This window comes from Chiloscyllium plagiosum, unplaced genomic scaffold, assembly GCF_037043375.1.
Source record: "Chiloscyllium plagiosum isolate Xiang-an unplaced genomic scaffold, Cpla_swu_hap1 HiC_scaffold_1, whole genome shotgun sequence".
Classification (NCBI taxonomy): Eukaryota; Metazoa; Chordata; class Chondrichthyes; order Orectolobiformes; family Hemiscylliidae; genus Chiloscyllium; species Chiloscyllium plagiosum.
The window spans coordinates 73051047-73069536 of record NW_028270139.1 but is presented as its reverse complement, the minus strand read 5'-3'; the positions used below and the strand labels follow the sequence as shown (position 1 = coordinate 73069536).

General features: G+C 40.0%; 1 protein-coding gene across 2 annotated transcripts in view; it reads right to left on the bottom strand.

Annotated features, from left to right (window-relative positions):
• Positions 1 to 11373, bottom strand: part of LOC122550571 (magnesium transporter NIPA2-like) — a 30158-nt gene extending 18785 nt beyond the window's left edge. Inside the window, exons 1-2 of one of the 2 annotated variants that reach the window (XM_043691515.2) lie at positions 11027 to 11373; positions 7774 to 8046 (exon numbers count right to left, since the gene is read on the bottom strand). In XM_043691515.2, coding sequence (XP_043547450.2) covers positions 7774 to 8046; positions 11027 to 11063 — 310 coding nt within the window. In that variant the 5' untranslated portion in view covers positions 11064 to 11373. The remainder of the gene's footprint in view (positions 1 to 7773; positions 8047 to 11026) is intronic. The other variant, XM_043691506.2, reaches the window with a different exon arrangement.
• Positions 11374 to 18490: the final 7117 nt, after the last annotated feature.

Genomic DNA, 18490 nt, shown 5'->3' with positions numbered 1-18490 from the left:
CTCCCTACAGCTCAAACCCTCCATCGCTGGCAAAATCCTTGTTAATCTTTTCTGAACTGTTATCAAGTTTTACAAAATCCTTTTGAAACGAGAGAACAGAATTGCACGCAATATTCCAAAAGTAGCCTAACCAATGTCCTGTACAGCCGCACCATGACCTACCTACTCCTATACTCCATGCTCTGATCAACAAAGGAAAGAATACCAAATGTCTTCTTCACTATCCTACCTACCTGTGACTCCACTTTCAAGGAACTATGAAACTGCATTCCCAAGGTCTTTGTTCAGCAACACTCCCCAAGACTTTACCATTAAGTGTATAAGCTCTGCCCTGATTTGCCTTCCCAAAATGCAGTACCTCACATCTATCTAAATTAGCATTCATCTGCCGTTCCTCGGCCCATTGGCGCAGATGATCAAGATGCCTTTGTACTCTGAGGTAGCCTTCTTTGCTGTGCACGACACCTCCACTAACTATTCCTCCTGTGTTCACATCCAAATCATTTATATAAAATGACAAAAAGCAATGGACCAAGCACAGATCCTCGTGGCATTCCACTGGTCACATTCTGAAAAGCAACTCTCCACCACCATCCTCTATCTTCTACCTTCGAGCCAGTTCTATACTGAAATGGGTAGTTCTCCCTATATTACACAAGATCTAACCTTACTAAGCAGTCTACCATGAGAAACCTTGTTGAATGCTATACTGAAGTCTGTATAGATCATGTCCACAGCTCTGCCCTCATCAATCCTCTTTAGTACTTCTTCAAAAAAAAAACTCAAGTTAGTGAGACATTATTTCCCACACATAAAGCCATGCTGACTATCCCTAATCAGTCCTTGCCTTTGCAAATACATGTAAATCCTGTCTATCAGGAATCCTACCAACAACTTGCCCAATGTCAGACTCACTGGTCTATAGTTCCCTGGCTTTTCCTTACCACCCTTCTTAAATAGTTGCACCACATTAGCCAACCTCCAGTATTCCAGTACCTCACCTGTGACTATTGATGATACAAATATCTCAGCAAGAGGCTCAGCAATCACTTCCCTAGCTTCACAGAGTTCTAGGGTACACCTGATCAGGTCCTTGGGATTTATCCACCTGTGTGTGTTAAGACATTCGGCACCTCCTCCTCTGTAATATAAAACATTTTTTAAGATGTCACCGTTTCCCCATATTCTGTATATTCCATGTCCTTTTCCACAGTGAACATTCATTTATTATTTTCCCCATCTCCTGCAGTTCCATACATGGGCTTTCTTTCTGATCTTTGAGGGGTGCTATTCTCTCCCTAGTTACTCTTTAGTCCTAAATGTATTTATAAAATTCCTTTGGATTTTCCTTAATCCTATTTGCCAAAGCTATCTCATGCCCTCCTGATTTCCCTCTTAAAAAGTATACTCCTACTGCCTTTATACTCTAAAGATTTACTCAATCTCTGCTGTCTACAGCAGACATATGCTTCCTTCCTTTTCTTCACCAAAATCTCAATTTCTCTAGTCATCCAGCATTCTTTAATTTTACCAGGCTTTCCTTTCACCCTAACAGGTATATACTGTCTCCAGATTCTCGTTATCTCATTTATGAAGGCTTCCCATTTTCCAGCCATCCCTTTACCTGTGAATACCAACCTGCCTCCAATCAGCTTTTGAAAGTTCTTGCCTATTACCGTTAAAATTGGCCTTCCTCCATTTAGAACTTCAACTTTTAGATCTGGTCTATCCTTTTCCGTCACTATTTTAAAACTTAATAGAATTATGGTCGCTGGCCCTAAATTGCTCCCTGACTGACACTTCAGTCAGCTGCCCTGCTGAGGTCAAGTTTTGCACCTTCTCTAGTAGGTATATCCTCATACTGAATTAATAAATGTTATTGTACACACAAATACCTCTCCAACTAAACTCTTAACACTATGGTAGTCCCAGTCTATGTTTGGAAAGTTAAGATCCTCTTCCATTATTCTTACAGGTTTTGAGATCACCTTACAAATTTGTTTCTCAATTTCCCTCTGACTATGGGGGGGGGGGGGGGGGGGTTCATAGTACAATCCCAATAAAAGGTGATCATCCCTTTCCTTTTTCTTAGTTCCACCCACATAACTTCCCTGGACGTATTCCTGGGAATACCCTCCCTAAGTACAGCTGTAATTATATCCCTTATCAAAAACACCACTCCCCCCTCCTCTTGTCCTCCTTTTTATCTTTCCTATAGCATCTGTACCTTGGAACATTCAGCTGCCAGTCCTGTCCATCCCTGAGCCAGATCTCTAATTGCTACAATAGCCCAGCCCCCTTTTCCCAACCATGCCCAGAGTTCATCTGCCTTCCCTGTTCGGCCTCTTGCATTGAAATAAATGCAATTTAATTTAGTAATCCTACTTTGTTGTCAGTCATTCCTGTCTGCCCTGACTGTTTGATTTGCTCCTTTTTCCAACTGTACCAATATCAGATAGTCAAGAAAGAAATCTATCTCCCGGAGAACCTGGAACTATTATGGTGGGCTGTGTCATTCCAGTCCTGCCTTGCAGTGGCTCATATATAGGATCCATTTCTATATGCTTGTTGATAGTGTTCGGGGTTGAGATCCAGACCTCTAGAAACTCCTGTGCAGGTCTTTGGTTAGCTTGTCCCAAAATGGTTACATTCCAATGGATCCTATATACAAGCCACTGCGGAGCAGGACCAGAAATGACACAACCCACCATAACAGACCGGGTCAGATAAATAACAAGTGGACTAGTACAAAACATTTCATTGGAAGGCGCACTAATGATGTTACCTACTAGGGTGACGAAACATCTGCATACAAAACCAACCAGCTCGACAGGCAAACCAACAATCTCATCCAAAGCTGGAGTTAAAAATCTTCTCAAAAACCTTAAAATGTCCCTTATTTCTTAATTTTTCAAGTGTGCATTTTATGAACTAATTGCTAAATCCTATTAAAGGATGATATTGGCATCAAGAGTGATATCACAGAAAATAAACATGCCTGAGTTAGACGTTTCCCACAGATGGGTGAAATTGTCATCTTCTGCTCAGCTCTTGTTATTTTGCAGAAATAGGCATAGGGCCAGAATAAATTGAAGCAAAATGGAGGACAGGTAACTTAAACTCTCTTGTCCCTTTCACCACCAGTTCAGAATACCTTCAGGTGTTGCAATATAATTCAGAATGGTCAGGTTCCGTGCCAAAACATGTAAGGATCTTATAACTAAAGTAAATCAGAAACATCATACCTCTCAATTGTAAGTTAAGAACCTGGTATGGAAGAATGCTCTCGATCTTGCTGCAAATGTCACAGTTCTGACCCACACACCTTCCTGAATCCATTTCAAGAAAATGGTCAATAAGAGACAAGATCTTGGGATAAATAGAAGCATGGAGCAAAAGAGCAAGGAGTTATGATGAACCTTTGCACAACTCTGTTTTGGCCTCAGCTGGAGTAGTTTGTCAATTGTACAAAGGATATGAAGGCTTTGGGGATGGCACAAAAAACAAAGTGAGATAATGGTTTCAGGGTATTCGCTACATGGATGGATTAAGGAGAAAGCCACTGTTTCTCCAGAGAACATTGAGAGATTTGATAAAGGGGTTAAAAATCATGAAGTGCCTAGACAGTGCCATTATTACAAGGGTCAAGATCCAGAGAATATGGTGATTGCCAAAAGAACCAATGGCATTATGCGGAAATGTGTTTTTCTTCCATAAGCATGTGGGATTTGGAGAGCATTGCATAAGATTGTTGTGAAGGCAGATTTAATTGTGGCTTCCCAAAGGATAAGAACCTGAGGAAGAAAGAATTGTGGGGCTAGAGGGTTAAAGATAGTCTGGTTAAACTAGCTTTGGTCTCAATGTGATGAATAAAAAAGGGCTAATTCTTTGCTGTAAATATTTTTAAATGAAAGGTGGACTGAAAACCTGACAAATCCAATAACAAAACCAAGTAAATGTAACCATGAAGATTTATAGTTCCCCACTGGCATAATGACACTTATTAATATCCACATCTTTTTGAACAAAGAGAAAAAAGTCAACTTTCACTGGACACCATCTTATCAACGCAAATATCCACAGAAAGGTCATGGATGTCAAGGCCTTTATTCACAAAAACAAAAAAATAGTACGGACAGACTTGTGGAGTGAGATGCAATCATCAATAAAGCAACAGGTCATAGAGTCATAGAGATGTACAGCACGGAAACAGACCCTTTGGTCCAACTCGTCCATGCCAACCAGATATCCCAACCCAATCTAGTCTCACCTGCCTGATAACCTTCCAAACCCTTCCTATTCATATACCAGATGCCTTTTAAAAGTTGCAATTGAACTAGCCTCCACCACTTCCTCTGGCAGCTCATTCCATACACGTGCCACCCTCTGCGTGAAAAAGTTGCCCCTTAGGTCTCTTTTATATCTTTCCCCTCTCACCCTAAACTTATGCCTTCTAGTTCTGGACTCCCTCACCCCAGGGAAAAAGTCTTTGTCTATTTATCCTATCCATGCCACTCAATTTTATAAACCTCTATAAGATCACCTCTCAGCCGCTGACGCTCCAGGGAAAATAGCCCCAGCCTATTCAACTTCTCCCTATAGCCCAAATCCTCCAACCTTGGCAACATCCTTGTAAATATTTTCTGAACGCTTTCAAGTTTCACAGCATTTTTCCAATAGGAAGGAGACCAGAATTGCACGCAATATTGCAAGAGTAGCCTAACCAGTGTCCTGTACAGCCGCAACTTGACCTGCCAACTCCTGCACTAAATACTCTGACCAATAAAGGAAAGCACAACAAACATCATCTTCACTATCCTATCCACCTGTGACTCCATTTTCAAGGAGCTATGAACCTGCACTCCAAGGTCTCTTTGTTCAGTAACACTCCCTAGGATCTTACCATTAAGTCCTGCTAAGATTTGCTTTCCGAAAATGCAGCACCTTAAAAGATGCAGCGATAGGTGGGTGAGAGAAGAAGAAGAAAAAAGATAAGTTAGGTTTAGCAAAAAGTTGGCTGAAAAGATTGCTGACAATAACCTTATATTTAAATAAAAACTGATACCATATCCAATTGACAACTTAAGAACCAGTAATTCTGTAGGATTTCTCATCAAAATCTCGAAGCAATCTATACAAAATTTCTGAAATAATTATGTTTACTTTATTTGGAAATAAGAATACTATAATCATATCCTACAACATTTCATTAATCAAAACTTAACAGTGAGAGGAAGTTTTAAGGTGCTGTGGTAGTGTCACTGGACCAGTAATCCAGAACCTCAGACCGATGTTCTATGTATAAAAGCAAAATGCTTTAGATGCTAATCTGAAATAAAAATAAATGCTGGAGAAAGTGAATAGGTCTGGCAGCATATAGGCAAAGAGAAACAAAGTTAATGTTGAGTTTGATAGGATCCTTCCTCAGAACTTCATGTTCTGGAGAAATGGGTTTGAATCACACCAAAGTAAATGGTAAAAATTGGAAATCAATAAAATCTAGAATTAAAAGCTAGTCTAAGAACAACCATGTAACCATCAACGGTTATTAAAAATCAACTGGTTTACTAATGTCCTTTAGACAACAAAATCTTTTATCCTTACCTATGTGATTCCAGACCCAAACCAAAGTGCTTGATAGTTTACAGCCATCTGAAATGCCTCAACAAATAACTCAGTCACATAAAGCCACTAAAAAGCCGAAAAGAAAGGATAGCATAAACCTGTTGGACTATAACCTGGTGTTATTTGGAAGTACAAGCTTTGGGAGCGCTGCTCCTTTGTCAGGTAGTCAGGTGACTAGCTACCCTGACAAAGCAGTGCTCCAAAAGCTTGTACTTCCAAATAAACCTGTTGGACTATAACCCAGTTTCGTGTGATTTTTAACTTTGTCCACCCCGGTACAACACTGGCACTTGCACATCATAAAAGACGAGAGTGAAACCCACAGACTACCTGACATCATTCTCGACACTGGAAATGAAAAAGGCAAACCTGTTGACCTGGAAAAAAATCTTCCTTGCTAACGTCTGGAGTCTCATACCAAAATTGGAAGAACAGTCTCAGGATTAGTCAAGCAACTACCTCAAATTCAAACTGTCAGACTCATACCTTACAGACAGGTATCTCTGATATCACCCTGAAAAAGTCATGTCCTATTGATAGGACGGAGCCTTAGAGGTGGCGGCACAGTTTATAGAAGAATTGAGGAGGAGCTTTTTTTTGGATGTTCTCAACATTGACTCTTGACTACATGATGTTTCATGGCAGCAAGTCAAAACATGGACAAGGAGGTAAAGGTAAAGGCAGCATAGTCCTAACAGATGATTGGGCTGCTTTCTCATTAGGACTCAGCTGTGATCTTCATGGTAATCTCAGGTGGTACGGCTACTGAACTTGTGCTGTTGGCATCATTTCGCATTACAAAGCAGCTGTCCAGACAACTGAGTGAACTGATCTGTTGGCCAAATGCAACAGTCAAGAAGCTTGACACCATCCAGTGCAAAGCTGCCTATTTAATTGGCCCTACACCCACAAACATTCAGTCCCTCCACGGTAACAGCAGTTTGTGCCAACTGCAAGATGCACTGCAGGATCATACAGAGGCTCCTTAGACAGGACCTTCCCAATATCATCATCACTACCATCTAGAAGGACCAAGGCAACAAATACATGGAAACACTGCTATCTGCAAATTCTTCTCCAAACACTCACCATCTGGACTTGGATATATAACCCTGCTCTTTCTGTCTCTGGGAGAAAATCCTGGAATACCTCCCTGACAGCTCTGAGGATCCACATACGCTAAGCTCACCACCACTTTCTCGGGAACAACTAAGGAAGGGCAATAAATGCTGGCTCAGCCAGTGACATTCACATCCCATGCATGACACCAAAACAATACACTGCAATCACTTACCAAAACCCCTTTGACAGCACCTTCCAAACCTGTGACTTCTACGACCTAGAGGAACAAGGTTAGCACCACACCAAGTTCCTGTCCAAGCCACACACCATCCAAACTTGGATTATTACTTTGTTGTTCCTTCACATACACTAGATCAAAAATTCTGAAACTCTCTTCCTAAGATTTGCAATAGTTTAGCAAGATAGCTCAGCATCACCTTCTCTAGTACAGTGATTGCTGGCCTAGTCAGTGATGGTTACATCCATTTATGAACACGTTATTTATTGGAAAAACACTTCAAAAGAAGAAAAACAAAATTTCATAAATATAAAAACCAAAAAAAGTTTAGAATTTCTACTTTCATTAACCTATTGGAATACAGTTGAAGAACAAATTGTTGACCCACTTATAGCAATATGTATTAAATGTATAAAAATATCCAAAAAGGTTAATTGGGCCTCAGTTGAAAGAAATTGCATGGCTTTTTCCAATGCTAAGGGGTGTGTTACAAAGTGTCCAAGCTGGACAGAAAACAAAATGTGCGTGGAAACGCATTTCAACCAAGAAAATAATTTCATTCAGAACTCTGATCGTCCAGCTTATGCTAATTTCCAATTTTTTTCTTGATTGTAAGAAAATACTAAGCTCATTACTGACAAAACACCACAAAACAGCAGACTCATCCAGAAGTGCTATTTTATACATTTAAGTTCATGTGAAAATTACATTTTTAATTTGACAAAGACATTTATTAGTGATACCTTACAATTGCTTCTGCAAAGCCAATCATCTCATACACTACACATCAAAGAGATCTCTGAACCATAACACTAAGAAAATGATCTTAAAATAAAAAAAAGACTTACCAGCTCTGGTAATTCCTTTCTCAGACACACGCAAGAGACCTTTCTTCTTTAGTATAAAACTGGATCCTGTGAGGAGACTGGAGGTGACTGCTAAGGCCAATCCAATGTACAGGTTGTATCGTGTGTCAAGCCACTTTATTGCTTCACGTTCAGTTCCATTTAATTTTTCACTTGTTCTGTAAGGTTGACTATCTTTGTCTTCGGTTGTTACGTTGATGATCTGACACAAAGCCCATTGAGACTTATTAGGACATGCTACTGAAATGAAAGAACCTGTAGGGTTTTTAAAAGAAATATAAAATAATTGTGAGGGCTTGAGGTTTATAGAATGAAAGCATTTTTATACTAAATTCAAAACAACCAAAGAATGCAAAATTTCTAAAATTGCATTTAATACCTCACTACTATCTTGCTCAGTATGTTCAGTTCAATTTTTGTTTGCTATTAACCAAAATATGGTGTGGGAAGCCACCTTTCATTGATTTTTAGCTTCCAGATTCCACTAATTAATAGGAAGATTTTGCCGAGTAAAGCAAGACTTGATAATTACTGACATGACTGGTGTAGCTGTACAGTACCTGATATAACATACATGGGTGTACCCTAACATAAGCAAATAAGTGAGGGGACCATAACAAACATCATACCCACAAATTTTACAAAAATAATTAGCTGCCACTGACTTACTTTTTAATTGAGTTGGTGTTGATTTGTAGACAACTGCAGAAAACACAGCATGTTCAATACATAGGGAATAAAACATAACTAGATGAAAGCCTTGAATGGTGAAACAAACATTGAAAGGATAGGCCTTCCCTTCATGAAAATTCTGAAGTTATTACAATAAAAGTGATACTCTCTCATTAATGTGTTTGTAATTCTTTGTGCAAAACTGAATTAAAGTTTTGAAAATAGAGCTGGCCATCTCTCCAAAAGTTCCTGAACAGTGCCACTGATATAGCACTAACCACAAATCCAACTAACGTAGGTGTATTATCTTATCTAAATCCAGCTGAGACAGAATGCAACTCATTCAACTTGCCAGCATTTCACTGAAAGCTCTTCATGTTCTCCAATCCTCCTAGTTTATGATGACAAGCTTCTAAATCTCCCTCAACTCAATCTTGAAAAGAGGTAGAATATAAATGGGGAAGACTGATATACAGAATCTTGGTCAGATCCCTTCTGTAGCACTATGTTTACTTTGAAAGTATCATATATCAGGAAAGAAACATGGACCTGGGAAATGTAATTTTATTAGAATAATGCTAGGACTTTGCCAGTACCATTTTGAGGATAATTTTCACACATTTGCTGGAACTTTTTTTAAATTATTGTGCCATTTTTGCTCTCTATTTTCAATCAACACACCAGCAAACCACACAAAAAATGCTTCTCTGTCTATTTACCCTGGTCATAATGCTATAACATAGAGACATGTAAATCACATTGCAAAATATTTTTCACCATCACTTTTTACCTTGGTGCAGAGACATGTTACAGAGATTATTAGAATTTGTAACTTTAGAATAATTATATTTAAGAACATTTAATTAAAGAAAATTGAAGTTATGAACAGTGAACCTTCTATGTGGTCTGTTGGACTGAAGTGTGGTAGATGAGTGTGTTTGTTTTTCTAATTTGAGTAAATAAAAACTTAAGTGGAATACAAAATTTTAAATCAAATGCAGGCTTTATGACCACAGTTGAATGACCAATAACAGTGTTGGGCTCTATATTACAGGATGTTAAGTTATTGCAATTTCACTCAGGTGACATCTAGGGTGAAGAACCACAAATAAAACAACCTGAAACATTAGATTTTCATCAGAACAGAGGATATTACAAGGTAACTTGATAAAACACAGGCCACTGCAAATAGAAACTGATTGTTTCTAATGAAAATGAAACCTAGAATAGGGGAAAATCTGATAAACTTGCCTGTTTTTTTAAAGTGATGCTCTGGTAAGATTATTGTTCGAATGACTACTTACGAATAATGTAATAATATTTAAATGGAAGAATGGTAATTTGAAGCAGAGTGAGCAAAAACAAATAACCACCAAGAGTGGTTAGAGTCATAGAAATGTACAGCACGGAAACAGACCGTTTGGTCCAACTCGTCTATGCCAATCATATTTCCCAACCCAATCTAGTCCACCTGCCAGCACCCAGCCCATATCCCTCCAAACTCTTTCCATTCACATACCTAGCCAAATGTCTTTTAAATGTTCCAATTGTATTAGCCTCCACCACTTCCTCTGGCAGCTCATCCCATACACGTACCATCCTCTACATGAAACCATTGCCCCATAGGTCTCTTCTATATCTTTCCTCTCTCACCCTAAACCTATACCCTTTAGTTCTGGTGTCCCCGACCCCAGGGAAAAGGCTTTGTCTATTTCTCCTATCCATGCCCCTCATAAACATCTACGAGGTCACCTTTCAGTCTCCGATGCTCCAGGGAAAACAGCTCCAGCCTATTCAATCTCTCCCTACAGCTCAAATCCTCCAACCCTGGCAATATCCTTGTAAATCTTTCCTGAACCCTTTCAAGTTTCACAACATCTTTCCGATAGGAAGGAGACCAGAATTGCACACACTATTCCAAAAGTGGCCTAACCAATGTCCTGTACAGCTGCAACATGACCTCCCAACTCCTGTACTCAATACTCTGACTAATAAAGGAAAGTATATCAAATGCCTTCTTCACTATCCTATTTACTTGCGATTCTACTTTCAAGGAGCTGTGAGCCTACACTCCAAGGTCTTTTTGCTTAGCAACACTCCCGAGGACCTTCCCATCAAGGGTATAAGTTCTGCCAAGATTTGCTTTTCTAAAATGTAGAACCTCACGTTTATCTAGTTAAACTCCATCTACCACTCCTCAGCCCATTGGAGCATCTGATCCAAGATCTCGTTGTAATCGGAGGTAACCCTCTTCGCTGTCCACTACACTTCCAATTTTGGTGTCATCTGCAAACTTACCAACTATACCTCTTATTGCTGTGGTTCTATTAAACGACATATTCTAAGTTGTAATTTTACTTTGTGCTCTGACCACGCAGTCAAATCCGATACTCAACATACGTCCACTTCAGCTACAAAATAGCAATACCTCTAGACAGAGGTCAAATTACAACATTACTTCAAATGACTCGTATTTGTTGTTAAATAATACAGGAAAAGATCGTTCAACTGTGTCGAACAGAATCAGCACAGAGTAATTGCAAAACAATTTGCAGGACATTACCCTCAGCACACTGTTCGTATCGCGGTCCGGAGTCCATAGATTTCCGCGAGCAACTGGAAGCGAAGTTGTTTATTTAGAAGAGCAAGCTCATGAATCTTCTGAGCTAAAATGTCTTTATTGAAAGTTTCTGTCAAATATGTGACCACTTGTTTTTTTCCACCCCCTCTACTGCACAACATAGACCTGCCTTGTGTTCACTGGCTCTACCTGCGAACTTATTTCACTTCCTCGAGGAGACTGGGCTCCAGCTGTGGCCCCGCCCCCTTAGCACGCGCTCCGGGTGTCCGCCTGTCACTCAGCGTCGCAGGTGTGCCCACCTCTCCCGGGTCACGGCCCATCCTGTGGCAGAAGAACTCCAACACTGGAGGATGCCAGCTAGAAGGTGAATAGGGCATTTAATTTTGTTTTGGGAGTATGGGAAGAGCTGGAGGACTTGTGCCGGATCTCCAGAACCTTTCTCCCTCCATTGGAATTTATTTCTGACAGGGAATGCCTTTGGGTTATTTTTTCAAAAAATGCTTTATCAAATCAATCTGTTCACAGATGCTATTACACACCTCTGGAGCAGGTGGGACTTGAACCTGGGCCTCTTAGTTCAGAGGTAGGGAATGGTATAAACTGGCCAAGTTTCCCATCCTGAAGAAGGGCCTGTGCCCGAAATGTCGAATCTCCTGTTCCCTGGATGCTGCCTGACCTGCTGTGCTGTTCCAGCAATAAAGTTTCAACTTTGATCTCCAGCATCTGCAGACCTCACTTTCTCCTCGAAGTTTCCCATCTCACCACTAATTGAGAACTTTAAGTGGCCAATTAATAGCACACAAAGCCTCAGTCTGCCACTGCCAGATTAACCCAGCTGCAGCCTACAGCATGAGTAAGCCTCCTAGCAGGAAATAAAATGCAGTTCTGCTTGTCAGCTTTTGAGCTTGGCAGGCGGAGTTGGATTTGGTCATGATACTTGGGAAAGGGGGTGGGGGCATGGTGGTGCAGTTTGCCGATTAAAGCCAATGTCCTGCCTTTATTTATGACCTCAATGTTCCCTTCTCCCCATAAGCTCCAATCCTAGTAGCTCCCTCCACCTCAATCTTCTGGCACGGTGGCTCAGTGGTTAGCACTGCTGCCTGAAGTGCCTGGGACCTTGATTCAATTCCTGCTTTGGGCGACTGTCTGTGTGGAGTTTGCACATTCTTCCCCCGGTCTGTGTGGGTTTCCTCCTACAGTCCAAAGATGTGCAGGTTAGGTGAATTAGCCATGCTAAATTGCCAATAGCATATTAGTCAGGGGTAAATGTAGTGGAATAGGTCTGGGTGGGTTGCTCTTCAGAGGGTCGGTGTGGACTGTTTAGGCCGAAGGGCCTGTTTCCACACTGTAGGAAATCTAAACTAAACCTAATCTAAGGGGGTGACATGGTGGCTCAGTGGTTAGCACTGCTGCCTCACAACACCAGGGTCCTAGGTTCAATTCCAGCCTCGGAGGCGACTGTCTGTGTTTGCACATTCTCCCTGTGTCTGCATGGGTTTCCTCCCACAGTCCAAAGATGTACAGGTCAGGTGAATTGGCCTTGCTAAATTGCCCATAGTGTTAGGTGCATTATTCAGAAGGAAATAGGTCTGAGTGGGTTAGTCTTTGGAGGGTTGGTGTGGACTGGTTGGGCTGAAGGATCTGTTTCCACACTGTGGGGAATCTCATCTAATCTAATTAAATCTTCTCTCCATCCAAAAACCTTTGGCCTTGCTCCTTGTTGCTGGAGTTGTTTTTCTGGGAGTGACCCGAACCTACCAGGAGATGCTGCAAAGTGAAGGAACTGTTAGCCAGAAGCTTCTATTGTGAGGGATATCCATTCCCCTAAAACCTAGAGGAAGGCCTACTACTGTCTGAATACCACTTTTCAACAGGTGAGACACTAATTTAACTCAGGATATTCAATATGTACCATATTACAATACTCTAAAAGGTGACCAACTGTTAAGAACTGAAGTGAGGAACATTTAGACTATAAGGCATAGGTGCAGATATTATTCCATTCAGCCCATCAAGTCTGCTCAGCCATTCAATTATGGCTGATAAGTTTTTCAACCCCATTCTCCCGCTTTCTCCTCGTAACCCATGATTGCCTTTGATATTCAAGAACCTATCTGTCTCAGTCTTAAATATACTCAAAGACCTGGCTTTCACAGACTTCTGTGGCAATGAATTAACTTTAACCTTGGGTGGTAAGAGTGGGAGTGGGATTATGAGTGCAGTTGGAAGTAAGAGGTATGGCATATGGGCTGAATTAATCAGGTGGGATTAGAAATTTCAATTTCCTTACAGTGGGTTGAAGTGTAGACATTAATTCAGTGGTGTGTTTCTGGTGTCTCGAGCCTCATGTCAACCTGTGGCATGTTCGTACAGTTGGCTCTGCTATAATGCATGTTTCTTCAATACGAATTGGCTTTAATGCGATTGAAGAATTTATACCATTATTTATAGAACGTGAACTTTTCCTTACAGGTATCAGCTCTAATGCGATTCCAGCTCCATTAGTTTAAATGGTGCTGCTATTGCATGATTTTTTTTTATAATGCAAGATCACATGAGGACAGGACTATTATGTTATATCAGAAATGACTGTACTTGTAATGTAGCCTCCACAAATTCTTACTAGTAGAAAACCTATTTTAATTATGACCTATTTTCAAGATAAAGTCAGGGGTGCTTGAGAATCTTGTGGCATCATGTCCAATTTGTTTTAAATAAATCATCCAACAGTTAGTTTTGTTTAGTTGCATCTGAAGTCAGCAGTTTTCCTTGATGGGGATGGGATAGTCCACATGGAGGAGGGAAGTGAGAAGGGTGTAGTGTCCTGGATGTGATGAGGAGGTATGTGAGAATAGTCAATCAAGCAAAGAAAATGAGAAGCCTCAAGTGAGAATTTGCTTTGTGGCCACAACTTTCCTGCCCAACTTCATTGCAATTGATATAAACCTTAACACTGCAAATGGTGTTGGAGGCTATGGGTGTTATTCAAAATTGTATGTTACTTCACATTAGTTTCACTTTATTTGTGCATGCATTATTGTTTGCTGACTCTGACTTAGTCAAAGACTTAAATGTACTGGCATTCCTAATGGTTACCTCAATCATGGTTACAAGAGAGTTAGGAACATTTTATTTATTGTGGAAGAAATAGTATTGTGTTTTGTGTCTACTCTTTATTGAATGATCATATTAGTGTCCAAAGTTGTACTCACCACCCATAATCCAGTGATGCACACACCCGATGATTGATTTTTTTTTTAAAAAAAACAAAGTTGCATCATTGGTTATTGAATCAAAATATTTAAGCTAAAGAATCAATTGATCCCTTTCAGTACTATTACCACCAGAAAATGATATTTTCACCAAGCTTCCTCAGTGAACTCAAAATAATCAGTTTATTAATTGATTTCATAAAATAAAATTGACAGCTGTAAAATGATGAAAAATATTCAGTTTAGATTGAATCAAGTGGATCAGAGTCTTTGGAAAGTTGTAAAGATTCAGTTTTTCAGGGATTATTAGGTAGTCAGAAGTACTGATATTTGGAAACTTATTAGGTTCCAAATAGTGTTTAGTAAGAGAGGGAGTGAGAGAAAGAAAGATACTTGCAGGTTCCACTGTTCTTTTTCACACAACCATCTATGTCTGTGAAAACAGAAAACCAAGTACAGAAAGAGTTTCTAGGCAACTATCAGAGCCATCATTGAGCTTTCAAAGCCAGATTTTCCCGCAAATAATGCCCATAAACCCCAGCTCCTATCTCCCTAAAATCTTTGCTTATCTTTTTCTCCAAAATCACTTGATTTTCTGTAATCAGCAGGCAGACCTCAGCAGACATCAAATTGTTGATTTAATTTTCCAAGAAACGATGTGGAGGTGCTGGTGTTGGACTGGGGTGGACAAAGTTTTTTAAAAATCACACAACCCGAGGTTATAGTCCAACAGGTTTATTTGAAAGTACAAGCTTTTGGAGTGTGCTAAAAGCTTATACTTTCAAATAAATCTGTTGGACTATAAGTTGGTGTTGGGTCATTTTTAACTTTTTCCAAGAAACCACATGGTAAAACCCATTTCTATTCAGAAAACATCAAATCAGTTCAATATTTTCCAGTTTTCACATGGTCCACAAATTTAAATATATATTCCCAACAACAAGATGAAAAGAAAATTTTCACTGATGATTGTACATAGTCCAATCCATTTGCAGTTCCTCTAAACTGCTGTGGGTCAGCAAACTCTGAAGGCATATTTATGGATAAAGTCATGGGGGGGTCACATGCCAATGAGAAATAAAATCATTGGTGATACTTGCAATGTTCCACATAACCTGCGATCTGAGGGCCCTGACATGTCGATAGGTGTGCCTACACAATTTTCAGCATGGACTTTCCAATTCTAGAAGTTGCTGTCACACGTGGAAAAGAAGAACAAAAAAAAAATCAATGAGAATGCTGTTACTTGGTTTGGTGGGGAGCAGGAAGAGAAGCCATTGCAGATGATTCTCCGGCTACAGTTTAAGAAATAAGAGTGGAGCCAAGCAAGTACAGCCATCAGTTAAAGAGTGGGTTAATCAGCTGTGTTAAAGGCTGCAAATGGGTTGCAAAGCAGAAGAAGAGAATTTACTTTTGTCACACTCACAGAAGGTGTTTTTTGTGAACTGGTACTGGCTGTTTCTGTACTGTATCATGGGTGGAAATATGTTGCAGGGAGCATGATCATGATTATTGAATGTCTCAGAGTAAACTAAAGCCAAAAAGAATTTTTGAAGTGTGATCACTGTTCTAATACAGGTTGTACAAGAATGTTAAGTAAGGATGTAATGTGACTTTGAAGTTCTGAGTCACAGAGTCATACAGCACAGAAACAGATCCTTTGGTCCAACTAGTCCATGCTGAACATAATCTGAAACTAAACTAGTCCTACCTGCCTGCTTCTGGACCATATCTCTCCAAACCTTTTCTATTCATGTACTTATCCAAATGTCTTTTAACTGTTGTAATTGTACCCACATCCAAAACCTCCTCAGGAGCCACCCTCTGTGTAAAATATTTGCCCGTCATGTCTTTTTAAAATCTTTTTTCTCTCATCTTAAAAATGTGGCCCCTAGTCTTGAAAGCCCCCATCCCAAGGAAAAGACAATTACCATTAACTCTATCTACCTCCCTCATTATTTTATAAACTTCGGTAATATCACCTGTCAACATCCTACGCTCCAGTGGAAAAACGTGCCAGCCTGAACAGCCTTTCTTTATAACCTAAACATTCCATATCAGATAATATCCCGGTAAATCTCTTCTGAATCCTCCCCAGCTTAATAATATCCTCCCTATAACTGGGCAATCAGAACAGGACACAGTATTCCAGAAGAGGCCTCACCAATGTCCTGTACAACCTCAACATGACTCCCAATTCCTATACTTAAAAGGATTGAGCAATGAAGGCAAGCTTGCCAAACTCCTTTTTAACCACTATGTGACACAAACTTCAAAACATTGTGCACCTGAACCCCTAGGTCCCTCATCTACAACACTATCTAAGACTTTACCATTAATTTTATCTGCCTTACCCTTGCTTGTTGTATCAAAATGCAGTACCTTGCATGTATCCAGGTTGAACTACAAATGCCATTTTTCAGCCTATTGACCCATTTGGTTAAGTTCCCTTTGTAATCTTAGAAAACCTTCCTCACTGTCTACTATTCCACCAATTTTGGTGTCACCAGCAAATTTACTAACCATGGCTTCTATATTCTATATAAATGACAAACAAAAGAAGACCCAGAACCAATCCCTGTGGAACACTGTTGGTGACAGGCCTCCACCACCACTCTCTATCTCCTGCTAGGCCATTTATATATTTAATTGGTAAGTTCACCCTGAATCCCATATGACCTAACTTTACTAATTAGTCTACCATGCAGAACCTTGTCAAAGACTTTACTAAAGTCTAAGTAAACAATGTCTATTGCTCTGTCCTCATCAATGGTTTTGGTAACTTCCTCAAAACACTCAGTCAAATTTGTAAGACATGATTTTCTTCACACAAAACCATGCTGACTATCCCTAATCAATTTTTGCCTCTTTAAATAACCATAAATCCTATCTTTTATAATCATCTCCAATAATCCACAACTGAAGTCAGACTCGCAGGTCTACAGTTCCCTGGTTTCTTCTTGCAACATTTCTTAAGCGAGGGCACAACATTAGCCACCCTCCAGTCATCGGGCATCTCATTTTTAGTTATAGACGATGCAAATATTTCTGCAAGGGGTGTCGCAATTTCCTCCCTTACTTCTTGCAATGTTTTGAGAGACATTAGACCAGGACCAGGGTGGATTATCCACCTTTATATCCTCTAAGACCTCCTGAACTTACTCTTCTATAGTGTGAACTGTATTTAAAACAACAAAATTTATTTTGCGCATTCCCTAGTCTTCATTTCTTTCTTGACTAAAAATTCATTTAGTACCTTTACCATTTCCTGCGGTTCAACACAATGACAACCCTCTCTTTAGTTACCCTCTTGCTCTTAATATATTTATAGAATCTCTTTATCATTTGCATTTATTAGAGAAAGCATTTAAGAAAATGCAGATAATTCTAGAATCAGAAAGGTTCATTCATATATGCACAAAATACCCTGCAGATCTTAATGAAAATAGGTCTTCAATTAAGAAAATAAAAAAAACACAACTTTGAGACCTATTGTGCCTAAAATATTAGACATAAACTTATAGTCTGTTCAGAACTGATATAAATAGGTGTATTCCACAAAAACTGTATAGTTGCAGGTGCCTGGGTTTGGATGAGATTTGATTTGATTTATTGTTGTCACATGTATCTAAATACAGTAAAAAGTTCTGTTTTATGTGCAGTACAGGCAAGTCAAAACATACAAAGATCAGAGAGTGATTGAACAGAGTGAGGAATACAAAGTTACAGCTGCAAAGAAGATGTGCCAAAAAGCATGTTGTCAACATGGCTTTCAACCGGGTCCAACCCACCTCCCTCCCTTCCGCTCTCACCCCCCTCTTCCCGTCCGCAACAGCAATAGAGTTTCCTTTGTCCTTAACTACTTCCCACCAGCATCCACATCCAGAAGATTATCAGCTGCCATTTCCGCCATCTCCAGTGTGATGCCACAACAGACACATATTCCCCTCCCTTCCCCTCCCTTGTCAGCCTTCCTCAGGAACTGTTCTCTCTGGGACACCCTGGCTGTCTTAACTCCTTTCTTAACTCCTTTCACCCCTCTCAGCCCCATGGCACCACATTCCCCTGCAACCGCCAAAAGGTGTAACACCCGCCCACTTAACTTCTTCCTCCTCAGCAACCAAAGGCCCGAACATACCTTCCAGGTGAAGCACCTCTTTACCTGCACTCCTCACAAACTAGTCTACTGCATTCCTGTTTATAATGTGATCTCCTCTACATTGGGGAAACGAAG